The 17,671-nt window shown below is 39.6% G+C and overlaps 1 protein-coding gene across 1 annotated transcript in view; it reads right to left on the bottom strand.

Moving 5' to 3' along the window:
• Positions 1-10,580, bottom strand: part of CMPK1 (cytidine/uridine monophosphate kinase 1) — a 32,742-nt gene extending 22,162 nt beyond the window's left edge. Inside the window, exon 1 of the mRNA XM_084875649.1 lies at positions 10,267-10,580. Within this exon, the coding sequence (XP_084731775.1) occupies positions 10,267-10,440 (174 nt within the window). The 5' untranslated portion in view covers positions 10,441-10,580. The remainder of the gene's footprint in view (positions 1-10,266) is intronic.
• Between the last annotated feature and the right edge of the window lie 7,091 nt (positions 10,581-17,671).

Below are 17,671 nucleotides of genomic sequence, written 5' to 3'. Positions count from 1 at the left end.
CTAGTCTGATTTAACTTAAATCAGATCTGCTCTGGAATCAGTCAAGGAAGTAATAAGAACCTTTTACATTCTTCCTTTCCATCTACCACTATCCCCTCTCTTTCACTCCCAACTCTTAGTTGGACTCACAAACTTCTTTTGTAGTTTTGGACTCACTTATCAGTCTTGATCTCTGCATCATAGGCAATAGAAAATGTGGACCCTGAGAATGAAGATACTTACTATGAAAGGCTCCTGGCGGCTAACTGGGTTTAAAAAAAACAAAAACAAAAACCAGAGCCTTGCAGCCATTTCAAAACAAACCCTACTTCAGGGAGGAGCCTGTACTAAGCCACTCACTTCCCTCTGTGCTCCTTCAACTGAACTGCCTTCAGGCACTCTTTCTGCCATCTGAGCATCTTCACCAACCAATCAAACTAGGAGGATTTGAGTCCTCATTTGCATGAGGACATACCAAAGCAGCTAACCTCTGGTTGGGAAAGCTACTTTTCCTTTCCACCAAAGGCAGAAGATTGTGTTTCCCCAACAGTGTCTGCCAGAGCAGAACAGAGCAATCTAGCTAGAGAGGGGACTGTTCCAGGGCTGTCTCACAGCAATACTGGTCCATCAGCTGTTCTACTTCATAATTATGCTGTAATACTATGAGTTGTTTCACAGCCTTGTTGTTCTCACATTTGTGCTGTATCACAACTGAACTGTCTGCACTGATTTGAGCTTTTTCACCACACCCCAAACTGGGGATTCCTTTGGCATTGATTTGGCTCAGGCTAAAAGTATACTATGTCGCCGAAGCCGGTTTGGCTCAGTGGTGGAGTGTCGGTCTGCGGACTGAAGGGTCCCGGGTTCGATTCCGGTCAAGGGCATGCACATTGGTTGCGGGCACATCCCCGGTGGGGGGTGTGCAAGAGGCAGCTGGTCGATGTTTCTCTCTCATCGATGTTTCTAGCTCTCTCTCTCCCTTCCTCTCTGTAAAAAAATCAATAAAATATATTACAAAAAATAAAATAAAATAAAAGTATACTATGTCCTTGCAAGGCCCCATGCCCATGGCCATACCCCCAGAAGCTGGGCCCGCCAGCCCCCAGCGGAAGGAGACAGTGGCTGGTCCCTGGGAGTCACTGCCAGGAGTAACCGTGCTGACGGCAGGGGCTGGGCTGCTCCCGTGTGCAAACGGAATGTTGAAGGAATTAATAAAGGTTCTATTTTTTCATTAAAAAAAAAAATGTATACTATGTCCTAATTAATACACAAGCGGTAAAGCCTCATTAAAATCAAAATTTAAAACTTCTGTGCTCCCAAGGACACTAAAAGATGTAAATTAAAAGATGGGAGAAAATATTTGTAAATCATATCTGAATAAGGGACTTCTAAGTTATATAAACAATTTTTCAACAATAATAAAAATATAAACAACTCAATTAAAAGATGGGCAAAGACAATTTTTAAAATACAATATTCAGAGGGAGGGAGGTGCAAGAACAAAGGATCCAATTAAATATTTCTCCAAAGAAGATATACAAATGATCAGTAAGTACAGGAAAGTTATTCAACATCACTAGTCATCAGGGAAATGCAAACCAAAACCATAAATACCACTTCACATCCACTAAAATGGCTATTAAAAATAACAACAGCCGAAACCGGTTTGGCTCAGTGGATAGAGCATCGGCCTGCAGACTGAAAGGTCCCAGGTTCGATTCCGGTGAAGGGCATGTACCTTGGTTACGGGCACATCCCTAGTAGGGGGTGTGCAAGAGGCAGCTGATCGATATTTCTATCGATGTTTCTAACTCTCTATTCCTCTCACTTCCTCTCTGTAAAAAATCAATAAAATATATATTTTTAAAGTATACACATCTTTAATAACAGAATAATTAAGATACAGTATTAGCTATAATACTGATCATTAAGTCATTTGGCATCTACTAACCCATTTTAAATATAATTAGCATTTATACTATAAACTTCTCCTTAAATCCACTTGTCCTTTCTAGAATTCTTAAATTTTAAGTTAACTACAAACATTTTCTCTAAATAGAAAAATCTTTCGCATTCAATATGATAGAAAATGCAATACCAGATTTTTAAAAATCTGTAAACTGTTTAGTGTGAATAATCATGTTCTTATGCTGTAGTAAACAATGGGAATATAATGTTCCCCAAAGCTACTTTTCCAAATTACTCTTCGAATTCTTTCCTATAGATCTTTCCTAAAAATAAACAAATAAATAAATGTTACCCTGAAGACACTTACTGAGTGCCACATACTGTGCTAAAAACTGTAGAAGCATGATTTCACTTCATCTTTAACAACCCAGTGAAATTAGCATTATTATCATCACTACAAATGAAGATACAGAATCAGAAGTTAAACAGTATAGTCACAGATGGACTAAAATTCAAACAAATGTATGACTTCAAAGTTTACATTCTTTTTAATACTATGCCATATTGTAAGAAAGTTGGCCCTAATATCAAATTTCTTAAATCTTTTTTATGAAAAAAACACATACATACACAATTGTTCTTTTTCGAAAAGCTTACTTCTTCTCCCACCTTTACACCATTCTTTGTTACCATTCTGAAGTTCTATGAAAACATGAAATACTGCAGAAATGTATAAATACAGCGAGAGGCCCGTTGCACGAAGATTTGTGCAAAAGGCCTTCCTTCCCCTGACTGCTGGCACCGGTTTTCCTCTGGCACCCAGGACTCGGGCCACAGCGGAGCCTTCAATCTTCAGCATTTGCTCAGGTAGAGCCTTCAGTCTTTGCTCCAAGCCTTCATATGCAAATTAACCCACCCATATTTGTTGGGTTAATTTGCATACCCACTCCTGATTGTCTGACGGCGTTGTGGAGGTAGTCAATTTGCATCTTTCTCTTTTATTAAGTGTATATTCCTGTTGCTCTCATTCATTCAACGTAGAATGGCAAAGAAGATACATATTCATAATGATTGGATAATTTGCCTCAAGTGAGACTACATTGGATTGTATGGTATATAACCCTGACATCTAGGATACAGATCTGTTTTAGGGCTGATAAGACTTCACACCTACTTCCACACCAATCATTTTACAAAGGGAGAAACTAAAATAAGCTGACTTGCCAGTTAGAGCAGAGAAAACTGGCACTTGAAACTAGGTCTCCTGACACTCAGTGACCCTACTACTCCACAGTAGGTCCCTGAGGTAATTCCTAGGTGACAGATATAGAGACAGTCTTTTGCCCTCAAGCTACTATTACCTTTGAATACAGAAACTAAAAAGAAATCCATTGGTAGAAATTAAAAAGGAGACTCAAAGTTGATGGACTTGGTCATTTTGTTGTATCCTAGGATGGAGATGTGATCAGGAACTTATCCATACACAAAGAGCCATGCAATATTTGACCCACCATTCAGCCAGATTACAACCATCCTTGCTTCATTTGCTTTATTTTTGCCATTCTCCACTTCTAACACCATTTCCACTTTCCACTTGTCTCGCCCAATAATCATTAATTAAGATTTTCCACCATTTAAAACCTAATTATCAAAACATCATCTGTGCTGTCTCTCTACTCCTAGTAGACACCAAGAAAATAAAAATTCATGTTATTATCTACATAAACCTAAATCATAAAGGTAAGTCCTATAGGTCAAGTTAAACATAATACTTTCTAATGGCAAACATTGATGACTAACATATCATGGAAATTCCAAACAGGGCGGGAAAGCAGTCTTTTCTGTGTCTCAAGTTAGGCATATTTAATTGCTTGTTGATAGAGAACACAATATAGCCTAATGATGAATGGAACCCACTTATGGGTCTTCTGGAGAAGAATGATGGAAATCATGCATGGAATGTATGTTTCCTGGAACCCTGTTCCTCAAAGTGAAAGTTTCTGAGAATGGTAGCTAAGAGCAGATGTTTTTTCCTTTACCGACGTGATGTTTTGTTAGTTTCATTAACCGGGCAACACAACACTGTCAGCAAACAATAAATATAGCCAGTTACACCTGTTTTCTATTAGGTTCTAAATGCTCTTATCACATGTTCAATCTATAAAAATGTTCTTGATTTGTTGGGTTAAAGTAACTGAAATGATAGAGCAAATACATTTTTATATGGCAACTGGGCTAAAAGTATTAGCTTTTAAGGTTAACAAAAGTTAGTGTGATCAGGCCAACATAACACAAAGAATAAGACAGTTCTCCCCTGTCTCCACCCTTTTTAACTTGGTCTAAAAATCCTACTACCAGAGCAACTTCTCTGAAAAGCTCTTCATTTCAATTCAGAAAGACAATCATTAAAACACTGGAACTTGCTCTGGTGAGTCGGTGAGTGTGAAGGCCTAGGACAGTGGTCGGCAAACTCATTAATCAACAGAGCCAAATATCAACAGTACAACAATTAAAATTTCTTTTGAGAGCAAAATTTTTTAAACTTAAACTTCTTCTTCAAAATAGACTTGCCCAGGCGCTGGTATTTTGTGGAAGAGCCACACTCAAGGAGCCAAAGAGCCTCATGTGGCTCACGAGCCGCAGTTTGTCGACCATGGGCCTAGGACATTACTGTACACTACTACAGACTTTATAAACACTGTACATTTGGGCTACACTAAATTTGCAAAACATGAGAATAAATAAAGCACAGTGTAGATCAATTTCAATGTTAGATCATAGCACGTTCTTTTTGAAGACACATCTCTGTGATACTGATTTTTTGGTGGACAATTGCTATGTTAAAAACTAGCACCACACGGAAAGGAAATGAGGATGGAAGTGTCCAATTTGATTCCAAGGAATAGAAACTACAGTGCCCAACAGGCATTTACATCCCAATAGTAAGTGGAAAGAAAATTGCCACTTTTTCTTTTAAATAATATGTATTATTTCTTCAAGCAGCTACTCAATTGTTAGAAAATATTTATTAAGTATTGTTTGGATCTAATTACTTAATAAGTAGAATTATTAGATCCAGTATTTCTTTTGGACTAGCATGGTTGTGAAAAAATTTCCTGAAATGCTAAGGAAATCTTTAGCCTTTGGGAGTCTCTGTATTAAATTAAGATCTGAAGGATTAACAGGCATTTCAAACACCAGTAGAAGGAGTAAAGGACATTGAAATCTAGTTAGGTAGGCAAAACTAAAAGATAACAAGTTTTAAAACAATTTAATGTTTAATTTTAATATTTGCAAAAATCTTTCATATCTTTTCTCATGAAATTATATTAAGTGTGTGTCCATTTCCACTCTAAATTGAGAAACGCTAGAAATTTATATTCCTGCACTCAGATTCAGCACAGTTTGCTTCAGGAAGTATTTCTGGGTCAATTGAACCTCTTTTTTTTTTTTTTCCAGTAGCACTTTTATAGCTTTATCCTATCTTACGCTTTTATCAGAAATGAAACCACAGCCCTGGTTGGTGTGGCTCAGTGGTTGAGCACTGACCTATGAACCAGGAGGTCAAAGTTCGATTCCCTGTCTGGGCACATGCCCGGGTTTCGGGCTTGATCCCTAGTAGGGGGCATGCAGGAGGCAGCTGATCAGTGATTCTCATCATTGATGTTTCTATCTCTCTTTCCCTCCCCCTTCTTTTCTGAAATCAATAAAAATATTTTTTTTAAAAAAAGAAAAGAGGTTTCACTGTATTTGCATTTTTTAAAAATATTTTTTAATTGATTTCAGAGAGGAAGGGAGAGGAAGTGAGAGATAGAAACATCAATGATGAGAGAGAATCATTGATTGACTGCCTCCTGCACCCCCCTACTGGGAATCAAGCCTGAAACCCCGGCATGTATCCCTGCCTGGAATCGAACCTGGGACCCTTCAGTCCATAGGCCAACGTTCTGTCCACTGAACCAAACCAGCTAGGGCTGCATTTTTATTTCTAAGAATATTCTAGTGATTCAGCCGAAACCGGTTTGGCTCAGCGGTAGAGCGTCGGTCTGCGGACTGAAAGGTCCCAGGTTCGATTCCGGTCAAGGGCATGTACGTTGGTTGCAGGCACATCCCCGGTAGGGGGTGTGCAAGAGGCAGCTGGTCGGTGTTTCTCTCTCATCGACGTCTCTAGCTCTCTATCTCTCTCACTTCCTCTCTGTAAAAAATCAATAAAATATATATTTTTTTAAAAAATAGAACATTCTGCAGCGTGGCTTTAAAAAAAAAAAAAGAATATTCTAGTGATTCAAATTAGAGAAGATTAACTTTCCCAACTACTATGTAACTTTGGTAACTTCAAATAGAAAGGCAAAAAGAATGAGGAAGCTTTCAAAAGTAAGGATAGTAATATCTGAATATAGTCATTCCTCCAGGTTCTTTAAAAAAAAAAAAAAAGGGTCCTATGTTACAACCACTTTAATGAAAAGGTGGTGCTTCAGAAGAGTCAAGAATTCTGTGGACTAACTCTATTACAGATAATTTAAACTTTCTTAAAACAAACAAAAACCTATCTCTTACTCTTCCTTATCCCATCAAAAAGAGAAAGGCCTCTTCTTAAACAAGTTTAATGTGTACTGGTTCTTCCCATCTAGTTCATTCTATGAGTGGTAATCTGCTTCAGGGATTTGTAATCAGGAGCTTGGAAATTTTAAAATGCTCAGATTTTCACAACTATCCCTTTTATTAACTTAGAACAAACAGAAGTGCTACACAAAGAAACTTGAGTAAGACAGAGCTAGGTTTTCTTCAAAACCTTCTATCCTAAAACTGGGAGAGCTACTAGTAACTGCAACTTGGGCGCCCCCTGGGGATCAAATTTAAAAAAAAAAAAAGTTTTACATCTTTAGTTTAAAGTGTATCCTTTAAAAATATTCAAAGAGCTCACTGGTATGGCTCAGTGGTTGAGCGTTGATCTTTAAGTCAGGATGTTACAGTTAGATTCCCAGTCAGGGAATATGCCTGGGTTTCAGGATCAATCCCCAGTAGGTAGTGTGCAGAAGGCAGCCCAGCAATGTTTCTCGCCCTCTTCCTTCTTCTCTGAAATCAATTTAAAAACATATTAAAAAATCAAAATAAAAATATTCAAAGAATACTTATTAAGCACCTGCTGTGTGCCAGACACAATGTTCAACACCTGAGACACAAAAATAAGTAAAATCAAGTTTCTGATTTCTACATGTTTAAGTCAATATCACTTCAGTCTAAGGAAAGCAGGTAGGATTACCAAAGTATGAGTTACCCGCAAAGCTTGGAAGTTATGACACAGAAGATAAGAATTTTGTTGGGGTGCTATAGAAAGCAATTTGGCACGGATATAAACTTGAGTATAATTTGTTTATGTATGTAAAATGTTCACCATCTTTAAAAGAGAATTGGTTTAACCATCTCTTCCTGCTACCACATGCAAAACTATAGTTCTTATTTTCAAGACAAGTTGAGGTTATGACACCATTATTTTTCTTGAGTTAAAACAATATAAATAAATTTTAATTTAAAAAATGCAAAAATAAGGCAGTATCCTCACCAGGATTTTTTAGTAACAAGTTATGTCACAATAATTCTACTCTAAACACTGACTCTAAAAGGGTTGCACTGATTTTTAAAATGGCTGATTTTCAAAAACAAATTGAGTGTGAAAGGGCACATAAAATAGAAACAATTAGAAAATAAAGCAAAACTGAAAAGGACCAGTACAGATAAATGGGAAAAATCAAAACTAAAACCCCTCAAACTTTTCCTTCCCAGTTCAGAACACTTTCAGAAGATACTGTATCAGATTTGCCCTTCCTTCCTCAAGACCTGGGAGAGCCTGTAGCAGAGGTAGAATTCTTCTTCAGAAAAACACACACATACAATCTTCCCTCCAGTTAAACCCTCATTCCTAAAAGCAATGCCCGTGACATTAGAGGGCCAGATAGTTTTAGGTTCTGTAGCCAGGGTCCTAAAATGTACTTCTGGCAGCCTGAGTTGGAAATCAGTGTACTTTTCCCAAAGAAACAATTCTATTTCAGCTATATTTCAGGGCACCTGTGAGTTAAATTAGCAATGGCATGATAGTTGGGAAATTTAACCTTGTTTATAATGCTTTTTCCCTACAGGAAAAAATTCAGTTCCAAAAGTTACAATCTTTTGGGATTCTGCTATTGTTTGCCTATATAATAAAGTATTCAAAATACAAAATACAAGGAACTCATAAAGGAAAGAATAAAAAACATCTGATTTAAATGACCATAGACTTCCATTGTTTATTTCATCAACTGGGGGATAGCAATTACTAAATTATAAACTACTTGGAATTTGTAGAAATCAACTTAATGTTTTTGGCAATTAGAATCAAGAGTAACTATTTTCATGGAAGATAACAGTTTAAAACAGCTTAAGCTCACGTAACTGCTCAAATCTTAAAGAATAGGATAATAATTATAAAACATATCTCATCAGGGAAATCTTATAACAGGTTTAAAATGTCATCAGCCTTTACAGACCAGAAATAAGAATAAACACTAGTTATAGAATGCAGAGATTATTTTTAATCCAGTGCAGTAATATGGGTATTATTAGTTGGGGTGTGGCAGTTAAAGCCACTTTAGGATTCAGAAACAAAATATTTAAATGCATTCAAATATAACGGTCCTAAGTTAATTTTTAAAAATTAACACTACTACAAAGTGAAAATAACCAATCTCATAAATTAAATACAGGAAATTTAACATTAAGAAAAAAAATTATTTGCATCTATGTGTGCCAGAGATTTTACTTCATTTAATATTCACAAATACCAACTGCTAAATTATAAACTAATAATTTATAGATAGATAATATTTCTTCCTTTTTATAGAGAAACTCAAGCTAAAAGTAACAACTTGTCTAGGACTAAAGAAACAGTAAATGGCAGATAGGCTTTGACCCCACATCTGTTTGACTCTGAAGTCTTTGCTCCTTCCTCTATCATGTTATTTACATATGAGTCATTTCATACATAAAATAAAAGATTGAAATCATCCAATTGACTACTTGTCTTCTAAAAAGTAAAAGGAACCAACAAAGATGAAAAAAAAATACTTAAGTATTTTTGGGGTTGAGTTAGTTCCACTTTTATTCCTAAAAATAGTCAATAATGATAAATACAGCTGTAGAATATATAATGAAGTAGATATCACCATCCGACTTTTTCTGGATGTTCTTTAGAGAATAAAATATAGGACAGGAGTGAACTGTGTGAACAAAGGAGAGGAGTAAAGGCCCAAAGCTAAAATAAGCCATAGGATGCAACAGAGGAGGGAATTTTATAAATTCTGTGGCAACACTTTTGTTGGTCACCGAGTTTCACAGCACTCCTGGCGGCCTCTTGTTTCTATGTATCTATTGTAGTTTTCCTTCTCTCCCAAATAGTCCCCCAGACTCTCCAATAAGCATTTCTCAGTGTCAGTGCAGAGGTAACCAAGTATCTGTTTGAAAAGGGTTAACAGAATTGAAATGGTAAACTTTTCAACACTTGAAGAAGAAAAAAAATTGGAAAGTAACACAATTTCATAATTTCAGAGTTGGGAGGTATTTTTATACTGAATTTAAAACAAGGTATAGAGCCTCTTACGTTCTAGAGACGGCAACTGAGACTCAGAGGAAGTGACTTGGCCATGAACTCGGCGTGAGTTGGCAGCAGGACCTGAGGTTGAAGCTTGGTCTCAGAACTGGGCTCCACGGCTTTTCCAACCACACCAGCTTAGGCTGTGTCAGGACTGGTACTGCCAACTGAAGGGGCCAGAGAGCGCTGCTTCCGGATCACAGAATACCTAACCTAACAGCCTGTCCGCCTGCAATCCTTTCTAGGGTAAAGGCTGATTAGTTGAGGATTCGCAGTTTAGAGAGCCCACGGGGAGGGACAGAGCAGAAAAACCGGTCTCTTCTACAGCCAGGCAGCTGTGGGCGCACGCCCTAAATCCGGCTCCCGCTGCCTTCACTTACTCTACGCCCACTGACACGCTGACCTCTGCGCGCAGAGGGTCCCGAAAGCTAACCCTCTCGGAGTCCCTCTCCCAGCCTACTCTCAAGACGAACTTTGTCCCAAAATATAAGGAAAGAGGGGTGCAGAAACAAAGCGACCCCAAGGAGTCCCCATCCATTCCCGGCGCCCCCAGGGCGGGCGGACGTGGACTACCAGTCCCGACGTGCCACGCGCCGGGGGACCCCCAACCACCGCCACGCGGGTGGCGCGACGGTCGCCGGGATTCGTAGTCCGCAGCCCCGCGGCTCCGGGGGGCGCGGACCTCCGGGTGCGACAGGACAAGATCTGCCGGGCGTCTGGTTAAGCCTAGAGACCGCCAGCTGCCTGGGCCTCACCTCCACGATGCGGGCGCACTGGGTCCCTTTGCCGGCGCCGGGACCGCCAAGAACGAACACGACCAGCGGCTTCATGAGGCGGTGAGGGCAGAGAAAGAATGGCCGGCGGGTCACCCGCGGGAAACGAAGACCCAGGTCGTGCAGCAGCAGCAGGCGGCCACAGCGGCTCAGCATACACTGCGTCTCTCTGACAGCAGCCCGGCCGGCGGAGGCGCGGGGCGGGACGGGGCGGGACAGCAGAAGGGGGCGGGCCGAGCCGGCGCCCGCCACGGCCCCGCCGCCGAGGCTGCCGGGGCGTCCCCGTCGCGGCCGGAAAGGGAGGGGCTCCCACTGCTCCGAGGGCGGCGCTTCCTAGGCAAGGGCCCCCTCTCCAACCCGCTCCTTTGTCCGCTCATTTATCGGTCCTTTCCGTGGTTCTTTACCCGGTGCATTATGGGTCAGGCCTGTGTTGGGGTCTGGTGCGACACCAGGAGAAAGCAGAATCTATTGTCTCTGTTCACAAGGAATTTAAAATTCTAGTGGGGAGGCAGCCGACTTGAGCAAGTCGACACATGAATAAGTAAATAAATACAAATAGCAACAAAGAAAAAATAAGTACAACTAGCAGTGTGAGCTTTGAAGGCATAACAAAGGATGAATGTAATTTGGGGAAAGTAGAGAAGACCTCTGAAGATGTGACATTTAAACCTAGACGTAAGGATAGGAAAGAGAAAAATCAGGAAAGACTATAGTGTCCCACAAAAATAGAAAAGGTGTTTAAAAAATCCTGAACGGCTTGTGCTGGGGAAGACAAGTGAGGCCAGAATTATATGAATAACAGGGAGAACGGAAGGTGGAAGAGTTAGACAGGTGGCAGGTCATTCAGGCCCTTTAGTTATGGAAAGGAGTTTGGATTATATTCTAATTGCACTGGGAAGCTCTGTAATTATAACTCCATATCTCTGCCCACTGCATGAAGGAAAAATCTTAAGGGAGAAGAAAAGGAATCTAAGGAATGAGTCTTGGAACATAGACCTTTAAAAGTTGGAGAGAGGAGGAGGAGCCTGAAAAGGAAGAGCCAAAAAAGGTAGGAGAAAAAAAACATAAGAATGTGGTGTTCCAGCAGAATATTTGGAGGAAGATTTTGATGATGCATTGGGGAGCATTGTGTTATACTAATAAATTGGACTTGGCAACAGGGAGAATTTAGACTTATGAACTTTATGGTGTCACCCAAAGCAGATCACACACTTTATTTAATTTGAAGCTAGATTGAAAGAGGAGTGGATAGGAGGTGAGGAGCTGAAGACAATAGAAGGTCAAAGTTTAGTTTATTAGGATGTCATTAGGAGAGATAATGTCTAATATGGTAGCCACTAGCCACATAAGGGTACTTACATTAATTACGTTAAATACAATTGTGAACGAAAGGAGCCACATGCCAACCTGACAAGCTCAGGGGAGGCCTGTGTGGCAGTCTTGCAAACTCAGAGACCTAATATAACCACAAAAGATGGTTTGAAAATTAAATATTTAAACTAAAAACAGGTTATAGTGGGTAGTCATGTCCTAGGCCGATATTTTCCCTGACAAAGATCAACTTAGATCTTCTTCACTGAGCCCATTTGCCTTTTTGCCTCTAAGATAACATATCTGTGAGATGTCTGGGTAATTTGTAAGTTCTTTTCTGGAACCCCTGGGGCATAACCAAATGTGGTAGGCACCAGGACAAATGCCTCAAATTCCTTCTTTATCATGTTAATTGTCCCTGCATTCACCTAAGTATATGTCCATCATTTTACTTTTTATCCAATCCCAGGGGTTTCCCACCGCTTTGCTTTCTTCCGCCTCCTTAATCCATCACCAATGAATTTCATGTAACCCACCTATGTCCCTCCTTTGACTGCAATGTATAAATAGAAATGTAACCCGCCATTCTTCGGAGCATTATCTCAATCCATTGAGGTTCTGCTTCCTGACATATGGCATATGTTGACAGTTTGGCTCAAATACACTCACAAAATTTTTTTTTACAAGTTTCAATGGTTGTTTTTTTTGTTAATACAATTTAAAAATTCACTTCCTCAGTCATACCACATTGTTGCAGAAGACCAAAGAAAAACCAACCAATGCTTTTAGAGAAAAGGAATTTACACTGTTTAATATGCCAGTGGACTCAGTGGAATAACTTCCCAAATCTGAGTAAAGTAACATGCAGGGAGCTTCTCTTATATCTTTCTGGGGTTTTTGTCCCTCAAATATGGATTATGCTTCCATTCCTTTTCATGGGATTTGCAAGAAATGTTGGGGGTCTCCAGGTCATATCTGATGGTCTGGCATGGTGCCAGCGTTAATAACCCTCTCCAGGGCAGTGCACTGTCCACAGTTTTATGGCCTCTAACAGGTCCTGCAAGACCAGTTTCTGGGAAAGAGGAAGTGACTTTATTATAGGTTATCAAGAATGTACACTAGGTTTGCTGGCATGGATTCAAATTGCTAGCGCCCCCCCCCCCCAAAAAAAAAATCGGGGTTACATGGGAATTAGCCTTTTAGCCTCCTCAACATTTCAAGTGCTCAATAATCACATATAGCTAGTGGCGATTATACTGGACAATGTACATACAGAACATTTACAGCATCACAAAATGTTCTATTGGACAATGTTGTACTAGAGCTTCTACTTAAGCTACTAAGATTGATATGAAAGAAAGGAACTGAGGTAACCCCTTGAGAAGAAAAATCACATGGGTTCCAAAGGGCACATGAGAAGCCTTAGATTACTTAAAAGGACTCAGAGACAAACAAGTTCATTTATAATAGGAGTTGCAAGAAAGGTAGTTACAGGAAAGTTTAAAGATAAGGAAGCATTCCTGTCTGATAACTTTATTTTCTCGGTAAAGAAAAGGCAGTATCAGCTGAGGGTAAAGAAAAGGGAGTTGGATGTTTGAGAAGACAGAAGGTATGAAACAGACATCTTTGAGAGTGGAAAATTGGTTTTTTAAAGAAAACCAATCAGTAGGACTTCTGAGCAACATTAGGAACTCATTTGGTGGTTGAATTTGTCAGCTATCAAAGAGAATCAATTAAGTATTCCAAAAAGAATTTATTCTGGAAAAAGAAACTTTTGTAAACCAGTATGTACAGACATAGCAAGCCATGCGCACAAACTATCATAAGCCAGTCCCTCAGTGAGGCTGGGACTCACAACCTTGGCATCACCCACAAGAGCTCCTCCCTGACCTTTGGATTAACAGCTGCTCATGCTACAAGATTGCACTGCTCTAGAGCTCCTTCCACAGGCCCTACCTATTAATTGATTATGTGCAGGTTAAGGTCTCTGTCATAAATTTTATCAAGATCATGGATTTAAAATATTTGAAGATGTTTGACTGTTCAGATGCAGGCATAAACAAGACAGATTGTTGCCAAAATCAGTTTGGCTCAGTGGATAGAGCGTCGGCCTACAGACTGAGGGGTCCTGGGTTCGATTCCGGTCATGGGCATGTACATTAGTTGCAGGCACATCCCCAGTGGTGGGTGTGCAGGAGGCAGCTGGTTGATTTTTTTCTCTCATTGATGTCTCTAACTTTCTATCCCTCTCCCTTCCTCTCTGTAAAAAAATCAATAAAATATATTTTTAAAAAAAGAAGAAGAAGAAGAAGACAGATTGTTGAGTTTAGCCAGGGCAGGAGTTTTCCAAACAAGTACAACCGAAGGAGAAAGGACCAAAAGGATGTTTGTAACAGAATGTTTATGATGATGTATGTGGGCTCAAACCATATAAGAAGCATTTGGTAACTGGAAGTGTTTAGTAGTGTGAGTAGTTTTGTGAACAGAGAGGGAGACACATGGAAGAGCTTTTCAAACACACCTATTTTGCCACACCATGTAGTCACATGGAGCCAAGCTAAGGAGACTAGAATTCATGAAAGACATCATGCTATTCTGATGCTTGAACATTTAACTCCTTCTTAGCATTATAATAGAGCTCCTACTCCTTGGTGGTGGCAGAGAAACAATGAGTTCCACCTAAATGCAGACAACAGACCTTCAATAATAATATGACTCAATAAATATATATTGAATAAGTGTATATTACCCTGTAGAGGGCCATTCCTTATCTGAATCCATAGATTGAATCCATAGATTAAATAAATTGAATGAATATATATTGAATATCCACTATGTACCAGGTATTTGACTTATATTACCTTTTCCTCAAAACCCACTCCTACCTATATGTGTTTATTTATCATCAAGTACATTTCACTTACATTGACATTTAATAATCATTACAATTACAATATCTGTAGAGATTTCTGGGCCAGGATTTGCTGTGCTGGGCATCAACCCTCTAATTGTTGGATCATGGAAAGTCATTGATGTCCCAGGAGAGGAGTGAATGTTACAGAAAGTGCCCTGGAGGTAGCCATATACCAACTCATTTATATATATAAAAGCCTAAGCAACTGAATGACCAGTCACTGTGATGTGTACTGACCACCAGGCGGAAGACACTCAACACAGGAGTTGCCTGCTGGTAGTCAGTGTGCTCCCACAGCTGGAGTGCCGCTCAGTTGACTGACAGGAGGCGCCAGATGCCAGGCTCACTACTGGTGAGCACAGCAGCTGGTGGTGGGAGCCTCTCCCACCTCTGCGGAAGGCAGACATCCCCCAAAGGGTCCCAGAATGTGAGAGGGTTCAGGCTGGGCTGAGGGACCACCCAGTGCACGAACATCCTGCACCAAGCCTCTAGCATGAAAATAAATCAATATTTTAACAACCAATAGAGTCTTACAAGTTGTGTTGGCTAAACATCAGCCTTGCCTTATAAAATCCTTGTACTGCTATGAAGTTAGTACTGTCATTTTGCAGATGGAGAAACAAAGCCAGAAAGTGGAAATACTTTAAGACCACATAACTAGTAGATAGCAAAGTGAATTTCAAACTCAGCATGTACGGCTTCAAAATCTGCATTCTTTCTCTACAATACTGCCACCTTAGGGGATAAAATGTTTCATATTCACAAAATCTCTTTAAAGTAAGTTTTATTACAGATAAGAAGACTGATTTCAGAAAGAAGTATAACAAGAGGTATCCTCAAAACCCACTCCTACCTATATGTGTTTACTTATCATCAACTACATTAGGCCTTTTGGGCATATATTCAATGCATGCATACTACTCCCAGTACATAGTCAAGTTCCTAGAGAAGTCTCTAAGAGCTTCAGAAATAGGGTCTCACCACCACTTATTTGTCCTATTAATCAAAATTGCCCTTTAGAGATAGAGCATCTGTTTCCATACTTCACTTTCCCATTCTTCACCACACCTCTTTGCTGGTATATGCTATTCATTTTTCAGATTCAACTCAGATTTTACCTCCTCTAGGAAGCTCTCACTAAATTTTCAAGACTGGAGTAGGTGCCCCTCTTTTGGGCTTCTACACATACCACCTCCCCACTAACTGTGTCCCTTGTTTACTTCTGTTGTAGCACTGTGGTGTATTGTGTATCTCCACAATAGATTTAAAGATCCTTAAAGAAAGGGACTATGTCTCATTACTTTGTATACAGTATTACAATGTATTAATTGTTGTAACATGATTCACTGGGTGTGTTTTTTGTTAATCTTCACCTGAGGATATTTTTCCAATTCTCACTGCTTTTTAGAAAGAATGGAAGGGAGGGAAAGAGAGAGAAGGGAGGAGAAACAGTGATATGAGAGAGACACATTGACTGGTTGCCTCCTGATACCTGGGAGTGAATGCACAACCCTGGTACATGCCCTTGATAGGACATCAGATTTGCGTGCTGACATTCTAACCACTGAGCCTAGTCATGATGCACTCTTTTAAGGGAATGCCAAGGTTTCTGGAAGATTTAGACTAGAAATTAAAAATATGTTACAACTAATACCAAAGAAATACAAAAGGTCCATTATGGATAACTATATACCAAAAAAGTAAACAACCTAGAAGAAATTGATAAATTCCTAGAAGCATACAACCTACCAAGGCTGAACAGATAGATTACTAATAAGGAGATGGAATCAGTAATCAAAAACCTCCCAACAGCCGAAACCGGTTTGGCTCAGTGGACAGAGCATTGGCCTGTGGACTCAGGGGACCCACGTTCGATTCCAGTCAAGGGCATGTACCTTGGTTGTGGGCACATCCCCAGTGGGGGGGCGTGCAGGAGGCAGCTGATCGATGACTCTCTCATCGATGTTTCTGACTCTATCTCTCTTCCTTCCTCTCTGTAAAAAATCAATAAAAGAATGTAAAAAACAAAAAAACAAAAACAAAAAAACAAAAAAAAAACCTCCCAACAAACAAAAGTCCAGGACCTGACATCGTCACTGGTGAATTCTACCAAACATTAGTACTCCTAATCTTTCTCCAAAAAAAAAAATAGAGAAGGGGAACTAATCTAACATATTTTATTAAGCTACCCTGTTTCCCCAAAAATAAGACAGTGTCTTATATCAACTTTTGCTCCCAAAGATGCGCTAGGTCTTATTTTCAGGGATGTCTTATTTTTCCATGAAGAAGAATACGGTACACATTTATTGTTAAATGAAAATAAAGGAAATTTATTACCTGTATACGGTACGGTAGTACAGTAGCTGTCAACACAAACCAGCCAAACTGTGAATCCTACAGTATCAAGAATTTACTCATTTATTCAAGACAATCATGTCATCATCTTCTGGAACATCATCATAACAATCCAATTCCTGAATTTCCTGGTGAATTTCTTGTGACTCCATTTCTTTCAGAATCAGTGGACCAAATCTCTCACGTTTAGCCTAGGGCCGGGGGGGGGGGGGGGAAGCCCTTATTTTCGGGGGGATGCCTTATATTTCACTCAGAAGGAAACCTGTAAGTAGATTTTATTTTCGGAGGATCTCTTATTTTCAGGGAAACATGGTAGCATTATACCAAAACCAGACAAAGATGCCACACAGACACACACACACACACACACACACACACACAAAAAAAAAAAAAAATTACAGGCCAATATTCCTGATGAATTTAGAAGCAAAAATCCTCAATAAAATATGAGCAAACGGAATTCAACAATACCTTAAAAGTATCTTAATACCATGACCTAATTTTTATTCAATATAGTATTGGAAGTCCTAGCTTGAGCAATTAGACAAGAAAAATAAATATGCATCCAAATTGGAACAGAGCCCAGCCAGCATGGCTCAGTGGTTGAGCCTGTGAACCAGGAGGTCATGGTTCCATTCCTAGTCAGGACACATGCCCGGGTTGCAGGCTCCATCCCCAGTGTGAGGTGTGCAGGAGGCAGCTAATGAATGATTCTCATTATTGATGTTTCTCTCTCTCCTTCTCCCTTCCATTCTGAAATCAATAAAAAAAATTTTAAAAATTATTTTTTAAAAATTGGAAAGGAAA

The sequence above is a fragment of the Pipistrellus hanaki genome (assembly GCF_964339955.1).
Source record: "Pipistrellus hanaki genome assembly, chromosome: 2".
Lineage (NCBI taxonomy): Eukaryota > Metazoa > Chordata > Mammalia > Chiroptera > Vespertilionidae > Pipistrellus > Pipistrellus hanaki.
The sequence above is the reverse complement of the archived record's forward strand: the minus strand, read 5'-3'. Positions and strand labels throughout refer to the sequence as shown.